This window comes from Oryzias latipes, chromosome 2 (genome assembly GCF_002234675.1).
Source record: "Oryzias latipes chromosome 2, ASM223467v1".
Lineage (NCBI taxonomy): Eukaryota > Metazoa > Chordata > Actinopteri > Beloniformes > Adrianichthyidae > Oryzias > Oryzias latipes.
This window is the reverse complement of record NC_019860.2, coordinates 23,438,606-23,457,077: the sequence shown is the minus strand read 5'-3', so window position 1 is coordinate 23,457,077 and position 18,472 is coordinate 23,438,606. Positions and strand designations below refer to the sequence as shown.

The window sequence follows — 18,472 nt, the reverse complement described above, 5'->3', positions numbered from 1 at the left end:
TTTCCTGCAGCGGTTGAGCTCCAAAATCGGCGTTCTTCTTACTTGCTTTAAGAAACATAATTATATGTATGTATTTTTTATTTTGGGTACTAGTCCCTAGATTTAATACTTGCTTTATATTTATTGAGAAGGTATTTTTTATGCTTTCCTTTGTGAATTGATAATGCATTTTACTGAAATTATTGTCAGTCCTGTGGTTTTGAGGTTTCAATTCGATATTTTATTACTCTTAACTGTGAGGGTCAGGTCTGGGGGAAACTCTTAATACTCTGGTTTTTAATTATTTATTATGTATTTGTTTCATGTACTTTTAATATTCTCACTCTATGTATGTGATGTGTGAATGATGGAAGTAGCTCTGTGGCCCAGAACAAATGTCCTCTCTGAGGACGGCAAAGTTTACCTTACCTTACTTATAACTTACTGTCTGCTGTCATTGCTGAAGTTGTTGGGATAATCCTTCCTGTATTCCGGCGTAGAAGGTGGAACCAGGACAGGAAGTGGAATAGAGACATTTATCCCATCACCAGTTCAAAGTGGAAAGCTGTAAAGGCCGAAGGGTTTAAGGAGAATAAAGGTGAAATCGAGGCAGAGAACTGGCTTGTTTCTAATGGTTTCTTTTATTTAAATAGGAAATTTGAAGTTTGTTTTGCTTTTTTAACTCTTTAGCAGCCTGTACTGTTTTACGTTTATCAAAGGTTTTTAGATGATTTTGTTTCAAACCCACATTTTCTAAAGATTATTGACATTATAGCTTATTCCACATAAACATGATTTATTGTTCCCCCAGGTGGCACTTTGGTTGACAGTAGAAGTACAACTGTTTTGTATTTAAACATTTTCTCCCACAGCCCGAAGCCCAGCGAAAGATGAATTCACACACTAGAATTGGTAAAGTTTACATCCGTCTCTGTGCCGAATCACAGAAAATGTCTTTTGGCCGTCAGTGGATGGAACCTCATCGGTAATCAGAACGGGGACGAAAGTCATGACTTTTCTGTTGATGCGAAGTGGCCGTTTACTGCTTATTGCTTAAGGGCTGAAATGGTTTAATGGTAACATCTGATGGTTTAGTCCATACTCATCATTTGAACTTTTTCTGTACTACCGTAGAGGAAAAGTTGACATTTTATGAATGAAATGAAAACAATATGCTCTTGAACTGTCTACAGTGTGTGTGTTTCTTTACCCATAGATGTCCCTTCAAATCCATACTCAGTGCGTCTGTCGGCCGTCTCACAGCGCTTGGCGACGGTCACGTTCTTGAAGCCAGACTCTCACGGTGGAGTGCCTATCAGTTACTACCTGGTCCAGTATAAAGAAGTGGGTTCTCAGGACTGGAGGGACGTGAAGTCACACAGTGTTCAGAGTAAGTGTGAAGTTGATTAGCCTTTTTTTTACTAGGTCTTACAAATCTACATTAGAAGAAGTTACACAGACCTCATTGAAACAGCAGAGTGTCATCAGCAAAAATGCACACACCCGGTACTTAACCCACTGGTTGGAGCCAAATCCCATTGTTTGCACTGATAATTTCAGCAGATTTTCGAACAAAGAAAAGCAGCTTTGATCTGACATGCAACACGTTATCGCAGTAAAGTGTTGCATGTCCGTGTAACACTTTAAAGATGCAAGGCAATTTTTTCAGCTTTTAGAGCCCGTTGAAACTGCGTTATTTGCGCAAACGGGCAAAGAGTTATGGTAATTCGAAAGAAGGGGATAAGGACAACAAGCTCCCCATCGTTTAAGTACGCCAAACTAGCGTTTAGTGATTTGTATCGGCGCATTTAATTGTTTTTTGAATCGTCAGTCTGACGGCGTGTTGCTGTTATTTTAGGTTGGTCACGATTCCTGTCAACAAAAGTCTCTGGAGGTCCCAAAAAAGTGGTTAAAAAAGTCGATTTAGATAAAACACCTAAATCCTTCCAAAGATTTCATCAGTCGGCATACGATAAAGACTGTTGGCTCAACAACAAAAAGCCCATTTTTGTGTACATTGTCACACTTTTTGCCTTTATGCCTTCTGTCTAGACCACAGAGAAAGTTTTTCCCCATCAGAATAGCATTCCCCGTGGCATTTACCCAATCATATCTATGTGTTGACCCTCGCACACACCCGCCCTGACTCCAATCAAGCATGTAGCACACACCTAATTGCATGATCTGCCGTGCGATCCTTCAAAGCTTTGGCCCCCAGGTGCTGTTGGGTCCCAGCGTAACCAATGCTCCTTACGGGGGAGAGTGCCAGGACCGGTCTGAGCCGAAGGAGCGCGCTCCTCCTCCTCCTCCAATGCTTTACGACTCCAAATTGATTTCTGAGCCTGTTGGAAAGTACAGCGCGGGCTGAAGGATGGATGGTGGAAAATGAAAGCCAAAGGACGAATGGTCGGCTGATAAGCAGCTCCAACAAACCTGAAGGGCTTATCGCTAATATCCCTCATTTCAGAGTCAATTACAGTATGGAGGTGCAGTGAGGTGAATACCAAACAGGAGGCGGTGCTTTCAAAGTAAAACACAGCAACACACAAAGGCTAGAAAAGAACAAAGCAGCAAAGTACAGATCATTCGGATGAAGGGATTCTCTTTGGTAGAATTAGGACTTATGGAGAGAAAATTGTGTGGCGCTCAGAGCACTAAGTGGCAGCGCATATAACCATCAGAGCCACTTAGATGCCCCTCAGCAGAACCTCCTCCCACCACAAACTCTCCATTGTAATGAGATGCATGGAGTCGTTTTGTGCGAACGCTTTCGGCCAAATTGAAAAGTCTGCTTGTTGACAGAAACGGACCCGGCACGCGACTGCAAATGACCGAATCTGTTCTCCGTTCTTAAACCGCAGGACTGCCAAACCACCTTATCACCATTCAAGGGTTTAATCTGCGCAGACTGACAAAAACAACAACTTTCACTCGGGTTTATTACTCTGTTGACTTTTTGGAGGAATGGAGGAGGCTCTGGTTTCTGTACTTTTCTAATTAGGATCCTGGAATGGGGGCTGTTTAATAAGGACATCCAGTTTGTGTCAGTAAGGGAAGTCATTTACGGTTTTTGTGGAAAAAAAGAACAATTTCAGTAACGACTGTGGAGGAAGTCAGAACTAAAGTGGGATTCATGTTCTTTAAACATTGTTCAGTATCATCTTAACGGAGCTGAGTTTGTACAACATATTCTCTTTTCATTATTATTGGATAAAGGGGGCGTGGCTTCCCCTAACTTTAGCTACCAGATTGTCTTCACCTTTCCTCTTTGGGATGGCCGAATGACCTAAGGCTTGAAGGCCAGTTTCATGCCACAGTGTGAAATTTGACGCTTTTTACTTTTAACCACCATATGGGAAAAGACCAATACCTTTGTTTAAGCAAATTTGATATAGACACCACCAGCTTAGGTCTACAACCACGACCAAAGATTGTTAACCTTTCACCTCAGGAACAGGCTGCCATCGTAAATGTAAAAATCAAAAATAGAAAAAAGTTGGTTCTATCATTTGTAGATGTGGCGTTTCTCCGTGCCTCTCACACTCTTTGACAGAAGATTGCCCTCTGACCAGGGTATTGGGGCAGAGGGTGGGTTTATTTTAATGAATGTTTTAAAGCTTAACTCCTTCTACAATTTTTCAGCTATTTTAATCATTCAATGATTTTAATCACTATTCAAATGTTCAGCTCTTTCAGCTTTTTTCAGCTGTGACTTTTGTTCCTTCAAATCCTTGAACTTTTCCAGATATTCCAGGATTTCCAGGATTTTTGCCTCCATTGAAATAAATGGGGAATTCTTGGTGCAGAAGGTCACTGGTTCCATATGGCTCTGGCATTTTTCCACAAAAATATCTCTTGTGATTGTGCCGTTTTCACGTTATTTATCATCATTTCTTTATTTTATTTTTACTCTTTGCCAATTATAACCCCATTCAACCCATATTTTCCTCTGGAAATGCAGCTCCTTCTAGTTTTCTTTTATTGTTTTTAATCTTCATTTTGGCGCCTCTACAAAGGTTTGTTTCTCGTTCGGGTTTTCATTTGAAATGTTTTTTTCAAAATAAATGCTAAAGAAGCCTCAACAGGAAACAACACATTAGGACAGAATAGAAATGGAAGTAAAAAGTGGGTATTTTGGGAGTTTTTCTATCGCATTTTAAGCAGCTTTTTCTCGTTTCCACATTTTGGACCAAAACATCGACTGATTAAATGTTGATCATGAAAATTGGTGTCATTTTTCTCATTTATCCTAATTTTTTAATGAACACACTCCTGACTGCTTTCTGGTAGCGGTCTCTAACAGAGTCTGTGCTTCATTAAGTCCTTTCAACCCTAATGAGGCTGATTTTTATGAATGTTGGGTTTGCGTGCCTCCTGTAATCATCTTTATTGTTAGTTCTCCTTTTGTTCCGACACAAAAACACGACTAAAAGAAACGCCAAAGAGCTTTCCAGCTGTGACTGTGGTTGTGCTGCTGTGCCGTGCTTAACCGGAACTACGTTTCATGCATTAAATGCTGATCAGAGAAACAGCTTCTTGCTGTTCTTCTTGTAGTCTCCCTGCAAGACGTTGTTGTTTGTGTTCTAGCGGTCCAGGAGCAGCGCCTGTGTGTGTTCTGGTGTCCTTAACCTCTGTTCCTCTGCAGCCACGGTGGTGCTCACGGGACTGGAGCCCAACACCACCTATGAGGTCCGGGTGGCCGCCGTCAACGGGAAGGGTCAGGGCGAGTTCAGCCACACCGAGAGCTTCCAGACTTTAGCCATCCGTAAGCTTTCTGCCTGTTATCTTTGAAAAGTTCATCCTTCAATAGAGAAGTCCTGAGGGGGAAGTATTAGCCGGAAAAACGAGGGTGCATATCCCAGTCACACATCAAAGTGTCCATGAGCAACAAAAAACAGAACCTCTATTTGGATTTCTAGTGCTGTACTACTAAAAAAACAAATATTGGGATCAGTTTTTATCAAGTGTCCAATAAAAAATGTCATTTATTGTAAACTAAGACAGAAACCAAGTTAAAGCAACTAAAAAAAGATGCAACAGAAAAATATCTGATTAAATTTAAACTCTGAATTTATGGAAAAGTTGCAAAAGTTTCTCCAAAATCTATTAAAAGTCTCAGCATCTGAGCAAAATGAGTCATATTTGCCGTCCTGTGCAACCCCGGCACTTCTCCTCTGAGCGTGATTAAACCTTTTCCCCTTTCAGTGATATGAATTTAGATTACTTCTGCTGAGAATAGATTCTGTCAAACTGCGTAAAACTGTTGCATTAATAATCGCGTAACGCTGGGCCTTCGTGATGAGCATCTTACTTGCTCCTGCAATCTGACTCTGCAGGAAAGCCAGGCAAGGCCATGAAGGAAGTGTTCTGACTGAAAGTTTTCCTGCTGTGCAGCCGAGAACACGGTGTTGGAAAGACAACCCAATTAGATCACATTGTGAATAATAGAGGCCGAAATTAAACATGGATTAAAAGCAGGTTGATTTGAGTCATCTTCAAGCTCCGTCCTCCTTTCGTTCTTTGCATCTTTTGCCTATTTGCTCACAGAAAACAAAGATAGAATCACAGAATCTCTATTAACCCTCCCTCATTTCTGTCCTCAGGAGAACCGAGTCCACCGGCGGTCCACGGCCAGAAAGGGATTGGGAAGACATACCGGCTGGGTCTGGTCAAGCAGGATGATGGCGGGATGCCCATCCTGGAATATATAGTCAAGTACAAAACGGTGAGTGCTGATGAGGCCCAGCTGTCTATACGGGTGGATGCGAGCTGCTTGAAAAAGGCTCAAACTTGTACGGGACATGAAGGAGGCATGTTTGTTGTTTCTCACTTAAAGACACTTTGATAAGAATGACGGTACCGCCATTTAGCCGCAGCTTCAGCTCTGTTTTTGGAAAAACTGTCTCCACCTTTCTTGGAGGCTTAATCATACGTCATCAGTCTGACCAATCAGAAGTGGTTAAAGTCTTCACTTCCTTGTTCTGATTCTGCTCATAAAGTCTGTCAGTTCTAACAAAAATACCAGCTAAAGCTCGTCTTTAGCGGTGTAGCTTTCAACAAAATCAGTGTCAGACTGTGGAACAAGTGAACAAAACAATGAAGCTCAGAGAAGAGGGTCTGTCTGACATCACTACATCTCCCATGATGCATTGGGTTAAAGTGACAGCGTCTCAACGTACAATGAGTCTTCCCTGTTAAACTGTTAAACGTCTTGAAACCACAACGAACACACAAGAAGAAGAAGAAGTAATAACAAGATTTAAGAAAGAGGATTAAGGTGAAGTGGCCAACAGACACAATTAAACTAAATTGAAACCATTTAATCATCTAAAAAGAAATAAAACATTTTTGTTAAAGTTTTCAAAGATTTCATCTTTGATTAAGACAAGATAATAACTAAAAACTTCAACATTTTCACTTTTTGTGTAGCAACAGAAAATAGAAATATAATGTTAATCTTTTTATGGAAAATGTATCAAACATATTTTGATCATATAATTGTTCAAACATTACAGTTGCCTTTGCACCAACATTGAAATAAATATTTAAAAATAAATCACTATTTAGAAAGAATATATTTGATTTTTGTGAGGTTACATCCAATTTCATGTTAATAAACTGGAGGGAAAAACAACTACCAGGGTAAAATGTCAAATAATGTAGTTGAAAATTATTACTGAAAACTAACTTAACTTTTATTACAACTTTTAGAAAAAACAGCTGCAACTTCCAGCTTTTTCTGCCACAATTACCATAAAAATGCAGGTGAGATCATGGAGGGACTGAACATCAATACAGACTATAGAGTTTCCACTTTTTTCATTGGTCTGCAGCGGGATTTGTCAAGAATAAAGTGTGCCTTGGCTCAGAAAAGGTTGAAAAACACTGGAATAAAGCATTGACAGTGGAGAGGAGATTTGTATACTAAGAATCTAAGAAATCTTGATCTGGTTTGATTTGGTTTGATTTCGATTAATTTGTTTTAGTTTGATTTGGATTGGTTTGGTTTGGTTTCACTTAGTTTAACTTGATTTGGTTTGGTTTGATTTATTTTGTTTAGGTTTGACTGGGTTGGGTTTGAGTTGGTTTGGTTCGATTTGGTTTGATTTGATTTGATTTTCCAATAGAAATAAAGTAGTTACATATAACAAACAAACATAAAACAATAAAGTGCTCAAAAGAGGAGTGGAATTAATTATATATATATAATTAGTTACATAATAATTTGCATTAACACAAAAGAATAAAGGAAAAAAACGACTAAGCTGTAACAAAAAGTATCTAGGTACCAAGAAAACTTCCAGTTCGTGATTGTCTGTACCTTTTCCAATTAGGCTTTTCAATTTTTTTGATCTATACAAAGATTTCCTTTTTTTTTAAACATATTTGTTATTGTTTAACATTTTTTACTTTCCCCCTTTTGTTTGTCTTCTTGGTGAAACAACTTCAGGGGCAGAATCTTTAACAAAGCGCTACTTTAATGTGTGTTTTCTAAATATAGTACTTGATTCATTGTCATATGAAGTCAAAATTCTTTCCAAAAATCCAGATTCCTCCCAAATCCTGTCATCCCTCCCAGTGTCTTTGATGCAGAGTTCTGGAAATCTCTTCACCTTCTTCTGACGTCAAACAAACTTTGAGCAGCGCATCCGTCTGAAACCACGTTGGCCGTGGAAGTGCTGCAAACACTGATGAATATTTACTAGACCGTGGGGCTGTTTGAGGAAAGTTCTCAATTTTTAAAGAAGAGACTGTGCTTCTGTGGCTGTTTTCAAAGCCTGGCGTCTTAATGAGGGACCGCTGGGCCCGGAGCCGAGTCCTGTTGGGATTCTGGACTTGTTTGAACATGAAGGAGCTGTCGAACATGCTGCTGAACATCACATTTTCATCAGTAAACATCTGCTGAGGACACAAAAAAAGAGGAATCCACTCTAGAAAAGGAGATTTTCCTTTGTTTAAAACCTCATACTACTTGAAATGTCTCTGTGGCCTTTCATAAATCCTAATTATTTCATAGTTTTACTGAAAGTGAACCGGAGGCCTGCAGGGATTGTAATGAAAGCCCTTCTTGATGCTTTCACCTGCCACAGCCCTTTTTAGCAGCTGGAGTCGCTTGTGTTATTATTCAGGTAGGTGCTCGTACAGCTGACAGCGGCGTTTACCTCAAGGAGACGCATTTGCATTTATGATGAGTCTCTTCTGACATTGAGCCGATGACAAAACAAACACAATGCTCCTGTTTTAACCATTTCCTCCGACAGAATGCACTTCACAGAAGCATTCAACTCTTCCCAGTCTGACTCCTCACATTTCATGAGTCAGTGTGTTAGTTTTTCCAAAAAGTGAGCACAGAAACCAACATTCACTTATCATTTTCATCAGAAGATCAAGAGAAATGAAAGCGTAGAGCTATGTAGAGAGGTGTTTTACGTAGTTTATACACAAGTATTATGTGAAATCTTAAGCAAGGCAGGTCAGGTCACCAGTCTGTCGCACGACCACAATCACTCACATCTATGGACAATTGAGAGCAACCCATGAACCTATGAAGCATGTTTTTGGACGTGGGTGAGTCGCCCATCCCATAATAATTTCAAAAACTTCCTTTGGATATCCCTGACACGTGTGTTTTGGTTTGGATTTTGAAATGCAATTTTCAGCCCTAAAATAGATTTTCGCCCGACGTTGTGGCGGGAGGTGAAGTTGTTGCTCAGAGGCACAGAAAGAACGTGGAAACCATCTGGTCCTTCAGTCCTCAGAAACTCAGAAACAGGATTGTTCGGGCTTCTAGCAGAGCAGGAGTTTGTGCACAGGTGTCGCGTGATAAAAAATGCAGACATGTAGAACATCACGTCCTAGAACATCACGTCCTAGAACATCACGTCCTAGAACCCCTCCTGGCAGCGTAGTTCTGACTGTCTCCCTGTCCCCTTCAGGACAAAGAGGAGCAGTGGATGACCAAGCTGGTTCCCGGCGCCAACGACTTCGCCATGCTGCAGTCGCTGCAGTGGAACACCAGATATGAAGTGGAAATCACAGCGCGCAACGTCAAGGGCCTGTCGGAGCCCACCTTCTACCAGTTCTTCATGCCGCAGAAGCCGGACGTTACAGGTAAAAACGTGATAGAGGAAAACACGCGTGACCTGTTGGAGTCAGCTGCTCAACACAAAAATGAATCCAACTTAATGGGATGTATTTATTCCACAATAGTAGTAGATAGTGATAGTATACACTAGTCTGGCTGTTATTTGATGACTCATAAAAGAGACCAGTAGGTTGTGAAGAATGCATTTCTATACTACAGTTTTTTGTTCACATTTAGAGAAAGTACCTTTTTTTCTCCTGAAATCAAACATCTTCTGTTCTCATGAAATTCTGCCCTAAAGCTTTTCTGGAGACGTTTGGAAACCTTGGTTTCCAAATCTGTTTGGGCAGAAAAATATTAGAGAAAAGAGCATTAAGTCAAGGTCAAAGTGCATCCAGAACAAGCCTTTTTTTTTATGAAATATTTACATCTAAAAAGATTGGAATTGAAGTGACTCTCTGAAGTGAGTTCCTTCGTGTTTTATTAAAGCTTTTGGAATTAATGAAACAGTTACAAGCTTAGAGCACCAGTTCTTCTCTTTGCCTTTCGGATTTTAAAAGTTACATGAAGTACAACAAATGGGAATAATGAGCCGAGCTGCACATCACAGTGTCATCTGCATAAAAGCAGACATTTAAGGACAGTTTTCGAGTCACATTTATTCCTTATTATTTAATCTAGCCACAGGGGTTGCAAGCCAGTTGCCTCTGTGCCGGTCCCAAGCCCGGATAAATAGAGAGGGTTGCGTCAGGAAGGGCATCCGGCGTAAAAATTGCCAAAATAACCATGCGAATCATCCACAACACTTTAGAAGATTTATTCCTTATTATTTAGACTACTATCGAAAAGGAGCATTTATAATTATTTTGAAATAGAAACTTGGTTTACTATTTCTAAAGATTCCTGCACTTTTCTTGCTTTTAGGACTTTACACTTGGTTTTCGAGGTTTAACCTTCAGAGTCCTTTGTGTGACTGGAAGAGGTGCAGATGGACTCTTAAATAAAGGGCATCACCTAAAACGCCTTAAGCACCAAAGACGTGGTCTGGGATGGTGTAGAGCTGGATCTCCTGGATCTCATTAGATCTAAAGTTGTTGCTGTTTATTTAAATCTCAACTTATCCAACAGCTTTTACAGGGATTGTACAAATGATTACAGTACTTACTTCAAATGCTGTTTTTACCACCTTTTTACAAATATTTAACACAAAACACGGATCTTCTTATTAAATGAAAGTAAATAGAACCTTTTTATGTTTTTTTTAAACTAATACAATTATTTAACGGTTCATTATTTGTTACAGAAATAGACGGCAACAAATGTTTAACTTTGGATATTTAGATGGTTGAAAGAAGATTTTAATTGAATTTCTAAACAACCGTCTCCCATTTAAATGTCATATTTTAGAGCAGAAGAATCTGGTTCCTGTTGTACGTCAGATTCTAAATATAGCAGACGTGACAGATAAAGGAAGGTGTGGGACTTCAAATCCTAAAAGATTAAAGATGCTGTAACATTTTAAAAACAAAGTCATTAAAAAAAATGTGGTTAAGAACAGGAACACAAATCCAGTGCAGGACACCAAGGTCTGGTTTTATTTTGAAAGAACAGCTCCATTGTTTGTGTGAGTGTTTTCACGGCCTCAGGTCGTGGTTAGTGTTACGTTGTGTCTTCTCCAGCTCTCGCCGTTCCCTCCTGTTGTTCAGTCGGGGTTTAACATTGCACTGAAGGTTCTGCAGAATCTCATATCCAGCTTGTCACGGCTGGTTTCGTAAACATGCAAACACCTGCAGAAATGCAAACCAGGGCCTTGAGCTAAACTGCCTTCAGACCCACATTTCAGACTTTTGATGGATGCATCTCTCTCTAAATTCTTAGAAACCCCAACCAAGAAATGTTTTATGTTTTACTGTAGAATAACGTAAAAGCTTTTTTGGCTTAATCAGAAAACATTATAAAAGTGAAGTTTCTTTAGCTGCTTTTTAGTATTTCTTTTTGCAGCGAAGCAAACGTTCAGATGGAACTTCTGATTTTAGTTGTCTTCTTCTTCTTCTTCTTCTATCTGCTTATAATCATGGTACTACCACCACCATGCTTACCTGTATGTTTACTATGAATGACAATCTTCAGTTTCTTGGTCTGACAGTGAATTTGTTAGCAACACTTCTTCAGTCTTGAACATTTTGTTGGCTGGGTGGTCAAACCTCCAATGTCATCAGTAAATTTGAGTTTATTACATTGTTTTCCTGTTTCTCTTACTTTATTCTAGTATCTTCCTCCATTTTTTGCAGCTTAACTCCTACAATGTTTCAGCTCTTTCAACCATTCAACTATTTAAATGTTCTGCTCTTTCAGCTTTTTCCAGCTATGACTTTTGGTCCTTCAAACCCTTGAAATTTTCAAGATATTCCAGATATTCCAGGATTTCCAGAATCCATTGAAATACATGGGAAATCCTTGGGGCAGAAGCTCGCTGGTTCGATACCCGGCTCTGGCACTTCTCACAAAAATATCTCTTTTGTTATTTTGCTGTTTTCACTTTATTTATGCTCAACTTTGATCATTTCTTTATATTTTTCCAATAATGACCCTTAAAGTTTCATTTTCATTCAGCATTAAAACCTTCAACCCTGCAGTTTCTTCAGGAGACGCAGCTCCTTCTAGCCTCAAATGTTTCTGAAACATGAAAACGGCATTTTTAACATTTCTAATCTCACAGTTCTTTTAACTTGCTGCTTTGTTTACCAACATTTTAGAACTTTTTCTTTTATAGATTTTGTTCTTCTTTCTTTTTTTTAGAGGATTTAACGTACGTCTGTTCAGTTCTGACACTTTGGGAAAAAAAAGCTGCATTTTGAGAGAAGTACATCCGCCCATAGCCAAACACGGTGGTGGGACTGTGATGATCTGGAGCGGTTTTGCTGTCACAACCTTCAAATATGACAGATCAGAAGAAAAATAGCCAAAGTTCCTCCAAATTGCTGACAGTTTTTGGAGGCTCCAGCAAATATTGAGCCTTTAGCTGTTTCATGTTCAGTCTTGAAGGTTTAGATTTTTTCCTCTGGATAAAAAACAAAAAAATCTTGTTTCATTTATTATAAAATACATCTTCTGACCTCAGTCTTACTCAGTTTTTGATCCTCTTTTTGTCGCGTCTTCAAAATGCATTTCTATTTAAGATGATTACTGAAGCAAATCCACAATAATGTCACTCATAATGACAATTTTCATCACTTTAACTCGATTTTTGGGATGAGATAAAATGGGAAATCAGTCGTTCACCCTTTTTCCTTTGCCATAAAGCAGGGGTCGGGAACCTATGGCTCGCGAGCCATATATGGCTCTTTTGATGGTCACATGTGGCTCGCAGACAAATCTTAAATTATAGTTTTTTTTTTTCATTAGACCAGTCCTTCTCGGGCGCGATGCGATGCCAGAGGCGCGCAGTAGTAGCGGTGCTTGGAGAGAGAAATCTGCGCCAGCGCTATCAGTTACTATTATCTATTATTTCACAGAGTTTGTACCAGCTGGAAACCTGTGAATTGCCGTGCCTAAAACTACGCGCTCCCGTCTCTGAGAAAGAGCGCGCAGATGCGGGGACGGGATGTTAGAGGAAGAAAGCAGAGGGTGGGGGTGGGGTGGACAGGCAGCAGGTGAATCGCGCAGGGATTGTAAAAACGTAAAACCCGCTGCCCGTCACTCACTGCAGCGTGTGAGTGTGTGTTTGGCTCCCCGTCTGCATGTGATCAGTCTGTCTCACATATACAGAACATTCAGACCTAAGATCACGTTTAAAGTCTCAACGCCTGCATGAAGCAGAAACTCACCACGTATCAACCAGATTAGACCATCAGCAAAACTACCACGAGAAATACTCATCATTTATTAGCAACAGCATAACAATGTTATTAAAAAGGATCCACAGACTTATTGTACTTTAAAAATGTTGAAATTACATCAAATGCACACATTCACTTGTATATTTAGTTTTAAACAAATTGTCGCGGACTGAGTTGGATGGCTGTTGGGCCGCGTTAAAAGTTCTGGAGTTCATTGAACGCGTCAAGCAGAGATCTGATTGGCCCTCAGTTCTGTCGCTCAGCCTGTTGTTAGGTAGTTTGGACCAATGGGGTTCAGCTATGGGCCGAATAAGGGAAATGGGAGGGCTGGAGCGGGAACAGGTGAATATAAAGTTGGGAGACGCGCTCTCGTCTCGGCGGGAGAGATTCAGGAGTTGCTGAATTAATTGAATGAACGGCCTTTGTTGCGGTCTGCAGTAATCGGAATAAAGAACCTTAAAAGAGGTTAAGTCTCCGTGCCTCAGTGTGGGAAAGAGACACTACATTATTGTATGGCTCTTTGGAAATTACATTTAAAAATATGTGGCGTTTATGGCTCTCTTGGCCAAAAAGGTTCCCGACCCCTGCCATAAAGGATCATGAAGGAGGCTTCAGCGCATGGCCGGAACCAAAAGCTAAGAATCTCTGGGAAATGTAAAGAAAGGGATTTTGTCCTTGTTTAGGTAAAGCTGTGTCACTAATATTAAGAACATCGTCAAACTCCTGTGACCAACTTTGGCTAATAGCAGCCTAAAACCCATCTCCACTCTAAACACATCACCTTTTCTTTGAGCTGAAGCATCACATTTATGAACGCCATCCTTTTTCTTTAACCATTTTTTTGCAGCTCCTGCTGGAACCTGAGATTGGAACCAGTTTGGCTCAATCAAAACTATTGAATGTGAAATAACTGTCCGTCCCAATTATGAGCTCCACTCCAACTGCAGCGCTCTCCTCTCAGGCTTTAACGTATTTTTCTTCCTGAAATGGATACAGGAGCCGTCGGTCTGTCAGCAGCCCGGTTCCTCTCCCTCTGTGTGTGTTATGCATCTGCAGAGAGTTGAATTGACACCTTCCCTTCTCCTTTCTCCATCTTATTTCACTTCCTAACAGGGTGCATAACCTTTTCCGCCTCCCGCTCACAGAAAAGCTTTTATTATGAACAACTCATTGATTGGAACGCCGTCCTTATTTCCCTTTCGATTCACTCGTCTTCGTTTTCCAATAAAAAAGGCAGAATTCTGTTTTTACTCTCCCTCTGCCGGATCTGCTGCCAATAAAAGGTCTAATGTCGACTCTGCCCATCATTCACCTCAGCGTCTTGTTCTTCAAAGACAGGATGTTGTGGAAAATAATCATCAAATTAATGACCATTTTGTTTAGACCACAAATGAATAATTGCTAAAACGCGCATGAACCATTCTTATGAGTTTTATCAGTGGTTCAGTGACGGATAGACAAAAAAGTTTGCTCCTCATTTTAGTTGTAGCACAACAGAATCGTGAAAATTCTTAAGACGTTAAGACTTAGTCGATGAGGGGTTGATCCATGAGGGTTGTCCTGGCCCATGGAAGGTCATAGTGAGGAGCAGATGTAGGGATGGGTACCGTTTGAATTTTGTCCAGAGCCAAACCGGTAGGTTTGGAAACGGTTCCTGTGCTCGAACCGTCGCTCCAAGAATGTAAGAAAGCGCCAATTTCTTTCAAAAGCATTCAAGTGTGATGAAGCAGCGTGGCAGGGTGAAGGACAGCTCTTGAATGTGTCTAAGACGCTGTCTTTCCTTCTTCCCGTAGGCCCTGCAGCGCTGCATCTCTGTTTTCAGATTCTTATAGGACCACCTTGGTACTTTCGGTTCCCCTCCCTAACCCTAAGTGGAGCACAGATGTGTTTTTCAGTTACCATGAAAATGGAGCGAACCATTGTCGTGGGGGTGGTAAGAGGATAGGTCGTGTCACTACGTACGTTTAGCGTATTTGCCACGCATGAAACGGGTCTTTACGTGAAATCGGTTCAAAAGTTTTGGTCGTTTGAGAATAACGCAGTTTACGAGCATTTTACAAAGTTCATACACAAGCATTCTGTAAATCTTAAGCAAGTGTCCATGCTTTTTGCGACACGCAGATTTGAGTCTCTCCTAGACCGTTCCACGTATGTCTAACAGACTTTTCACGCATCAACCACCGATCTATAACTATTATATCGTGAATCTGGGGTTTTAACATAATCGGTGGAATACTATAAATCCTTCAACCCATTGTTTTCCTGTTTCTTTTTTCTTTATTCTAGTATTTTCCACCATTTTTTTTGCGCTTAACTCCTCCTACAATATTTCAGCTCTTTCAACCATTCAACTATCCAAATGTTCAGCTCTTTCAGCTTTTTCCAGCTGTGACTTTTGGTCCTTCAAATCCTTGAACTTTTCAAGATATTCCTGAATTTCCAGGATCCATTGAAATCCATGGGGAAGTCTTGGTGCAGAATCTCGCTGGTTCGATACCCGGCTCTGACATTTTTCACAAACATATCTTTTTTGTTATTGGGCTGTTTTCACTTTATTTATGGTCAACTTTGATCATTTCTTTATTTTATTTTTATTCTTTGCCAATTAGTACCATTAAGTTTCCTTTTCATTCAGCACTAAAACCTTCAACCCTGCAGTTTCTTCTGGAAATGCAGCTCCTTCTAGTGTCATTGGTGATACATCTGTGAAAACGTTTCTCACTTTTTCCACGGATATTCAGGTCTGACCAATTCTTTATCTGTGCAATATGCGCAAAATGCAGTTAGGGGCTGTGTGACACGGCCTTATCGCGACGTTTTTTAAAGGTATATAAGTTGTACGCAGCCATGACACGGCGTACGGCAACCTTACATCACACTCCAGTCAGTAGTAGTGACTAGTACTGTACTGGTGAAAAGAGTTAGGGTACTGTACTGGCGTACTAGTACTGTAGTGACTAGTACTGGCCCCTAAATGCTGACAGCGTGGTGAATGTCGTATTCGTATGTTTACACAGTATATTGTGGATATTTTTGTCGTGTACAGGTTTGCCCATTTCACCCACACAGACCCCTCGTGTCCCCCCCCAACCCCCCCCCCCCTGTAAGGACAGTTGGTCCTGAGGCTTTTCACTCTGTGGACACAAACAGTCTCAGACAGGAGCTAAGCTGAGTATCTCCCTGCGCTTTGATTCAAGCCTATAGTCCGCAATCGTCATGATCTCATCTAAGCACTTGGCAGAGTAACGCTGACGTCTGTTCTCGGCCAATAAAACTTCTTCCTGTTTCCTGGAAGACCAATCTAAACACTTTTATGACCCCCCCCCCATTACATCAGTCAACTCACCAGTCAATTTTCCAAATGAAAGTCATCATTTTTAACGCAGGTAATGACAACAAAAGCCTAATTTGCTCTGTTGCTTTTTCCTGTTTGCTTTATTGTCATTGTTGGGGAAGAAGGTAAACATTTCTCCTTCAGTCATTCGAATGACGGCTCAATGAATGTAAACACGCAAATCCTTCCTTCGTTTGCTCTCTGTGAAAATTCTCTGGAGCAAAGTCAACATAATACCTGCTGGATTACCCGCCGCTGTAATTCTCCTCCTACGGGATCTCTGCTGCTGCTTTTCCTCCTCTATTTATTTATGGAGCAAAGAGATCTGACGATAGATTACCGACGCCATGCGGGGAGAGTGGGGACACGCTTCTTCAACAGACGGTGGACACATCCACGCCACGCAACACCAAGCGCCAGCTGTACACGCAGGCCCTGAATGCACCAGACGGGAATGCAACCTGTCCCAGTGATTGCATTCTGAGGAATAAACGTCCTGAGTTGGAATGTCGCTCCTCCAGAGCCCAGCGCTTCACGTGGAGCCCACTAACGCCGCGGCAACGCTCCCCATGGGACAGTCCGTCCTGCCAGTCCGCAAACGCCGCGGCTTAGTTTTATGGATTAAACAGCTTCCTGTTCTGTTTAGCCGGGATTAAAGCAAAGATTTCTGTGTTGGAAGAGGATCAGAAACTTGTGTTCAAGTCTGTTTACGTCAGGAAAAGGTTCTTTTGTTTAAGCCAACATCCAAAAGTTTGGGTTGCTACCAACAGACCCATTGGTTTCTATAGAAACGGATTGGAACCTGCACACTACGAAACAAAGTCATTAAGCCGTTGCTGCCCGTGTCACACTGCCGCTGCGCTCATTTTGTGCAGTTTTCTTGGATGAAATGTTGTTCTTTTGTGGTCCATGCGTGATGGACGTCATTCAGAAGTGTCTCTTGCGCTCGTCACTCGCCAAGGTTTTTTTGATGACATGAATCTTACACGTTTGGTTGGGATTTTTGCCAAATGCATACATGAGTTTGTGTTTTTCCACTGCCGTTCACGCACAAGTAACAGACATTTCACACAGGAACCACCAATGTATAACTTTTATGTCGTGTATATGACTTTCAAATGACATAATTGACCCATGAGTCTCTAATGAATTGCATATAAACAGGTTAATAATCCAGCATGGTTCAAGTTTTATGTTGGTTAACGTGTTCTTTGCGTGATTTATTCGTACTTCCTCCGTGGTTTTAACTCCATCTGTGAAAATTTCACGTAAAGAACCACAACTTTTTTCACGTTTGTCTCTTAAATTCACGTATAAACCAATTTGTATCCGTGCAATATGCTCTAAATGTACGAAGCAGCTGTGTGACACAACCTTTAAGAGCAAATCCGTCATTTTCTGTAAAAAAACATCCCCTAAGGATATTTGTGTCGATGTTTCTAATGAGAGGTACGACTCTAACATGTCAGGTGTGAGTTTGATTTCAGACCCACCTCAAGAGAACTTCATTTTTTAACTCAGCAAGACGGATGAAACTTTGGCAAACACAAACTCTTCCACCATCTTTAATCTATACTCTTGGTATCATTTTCATTCCCTAAGTCAGATGTGTTCCAACAAGACTTCTTAGGTTATTTTCTGTGATTCAGGTGAACTAAAGTCCTATAAAGGCTTATCGTACTTTCAAATCTCTACTTTTCTCCAGTCCCAAACATGAATACTAACTACGAAGATCAAGGGGGAGACACCAAAATTACCCTTGAATAGGTCGCAGCCTCGTACCGAAGCAATTACCAGACCAAAGTAGGCCACTTCTCTTTGATGTCTTTTGATGTAGATTTATAAGAATGCCAAATTCTCCTAACTTAGTCATTTCCCATGGGTTTTTTCTCACCCCTTTGTTGGCCCTAGAGTGCACCTGACCTATCAGGGATTGTCTGCTTTCAGCCAGGAAACCGGCATGAAAAACATTCATTTGAATCAAGAACTTTATCTAAAAGTTTTCACTCGAGTCCTCCAAATGTGGAGCCTCGTGTCCACAAATGATCACCTTCCTCCCCCCGCTAATGTTCCGATCAATGAGCGCCGTCTGCTTATCGCTAAATGAGCCCCTCCCTCGCGGATCCAATCTAGGTGGTGGTCAATCACTGGTCAGGTCTAACGAGTTTTTGTCGTCAAAGATGTATACGAAGCGTTTCAGGTTGGATCACAAGCCACTAAATAATACCACTAATG

General features: G+C 40.8%; 1 protein-coding gene across 3 annotated transcripts in view; it reads left to right on the top strand.

The window, feature by feature from the left end:
- Positions 1-18,472, top strand: part of ncam2 (neural cell adhesion molecule 2) — a 264,286-nt gene that overhangs the window by 228,504 nt on the left and 17,310 nt on the right. For all 3 annotated transcript variants that reach the window (XM_023948900.1, XM_023948896.1, XM_023948891.1), the window contains exons 12-15: positions 1,196-1,369; positions 4,625-4,744; positions 5,583-5,704; positions 8,916-9,090. In XM_023948900.1, coding sequence (XP_023804668.1) covers positions 1,196-1,369; positions 4,625-4,744; positions 5,583-5,704; positions 8,916-9,090 — 591 coding nt within the window. The remainder of the gene's footprint in view (positions 1-1,195; positions 1,370-4,624; positions 4,745-5,582; positions 5,705-8,915; positions 9,091-18,472) is intronic.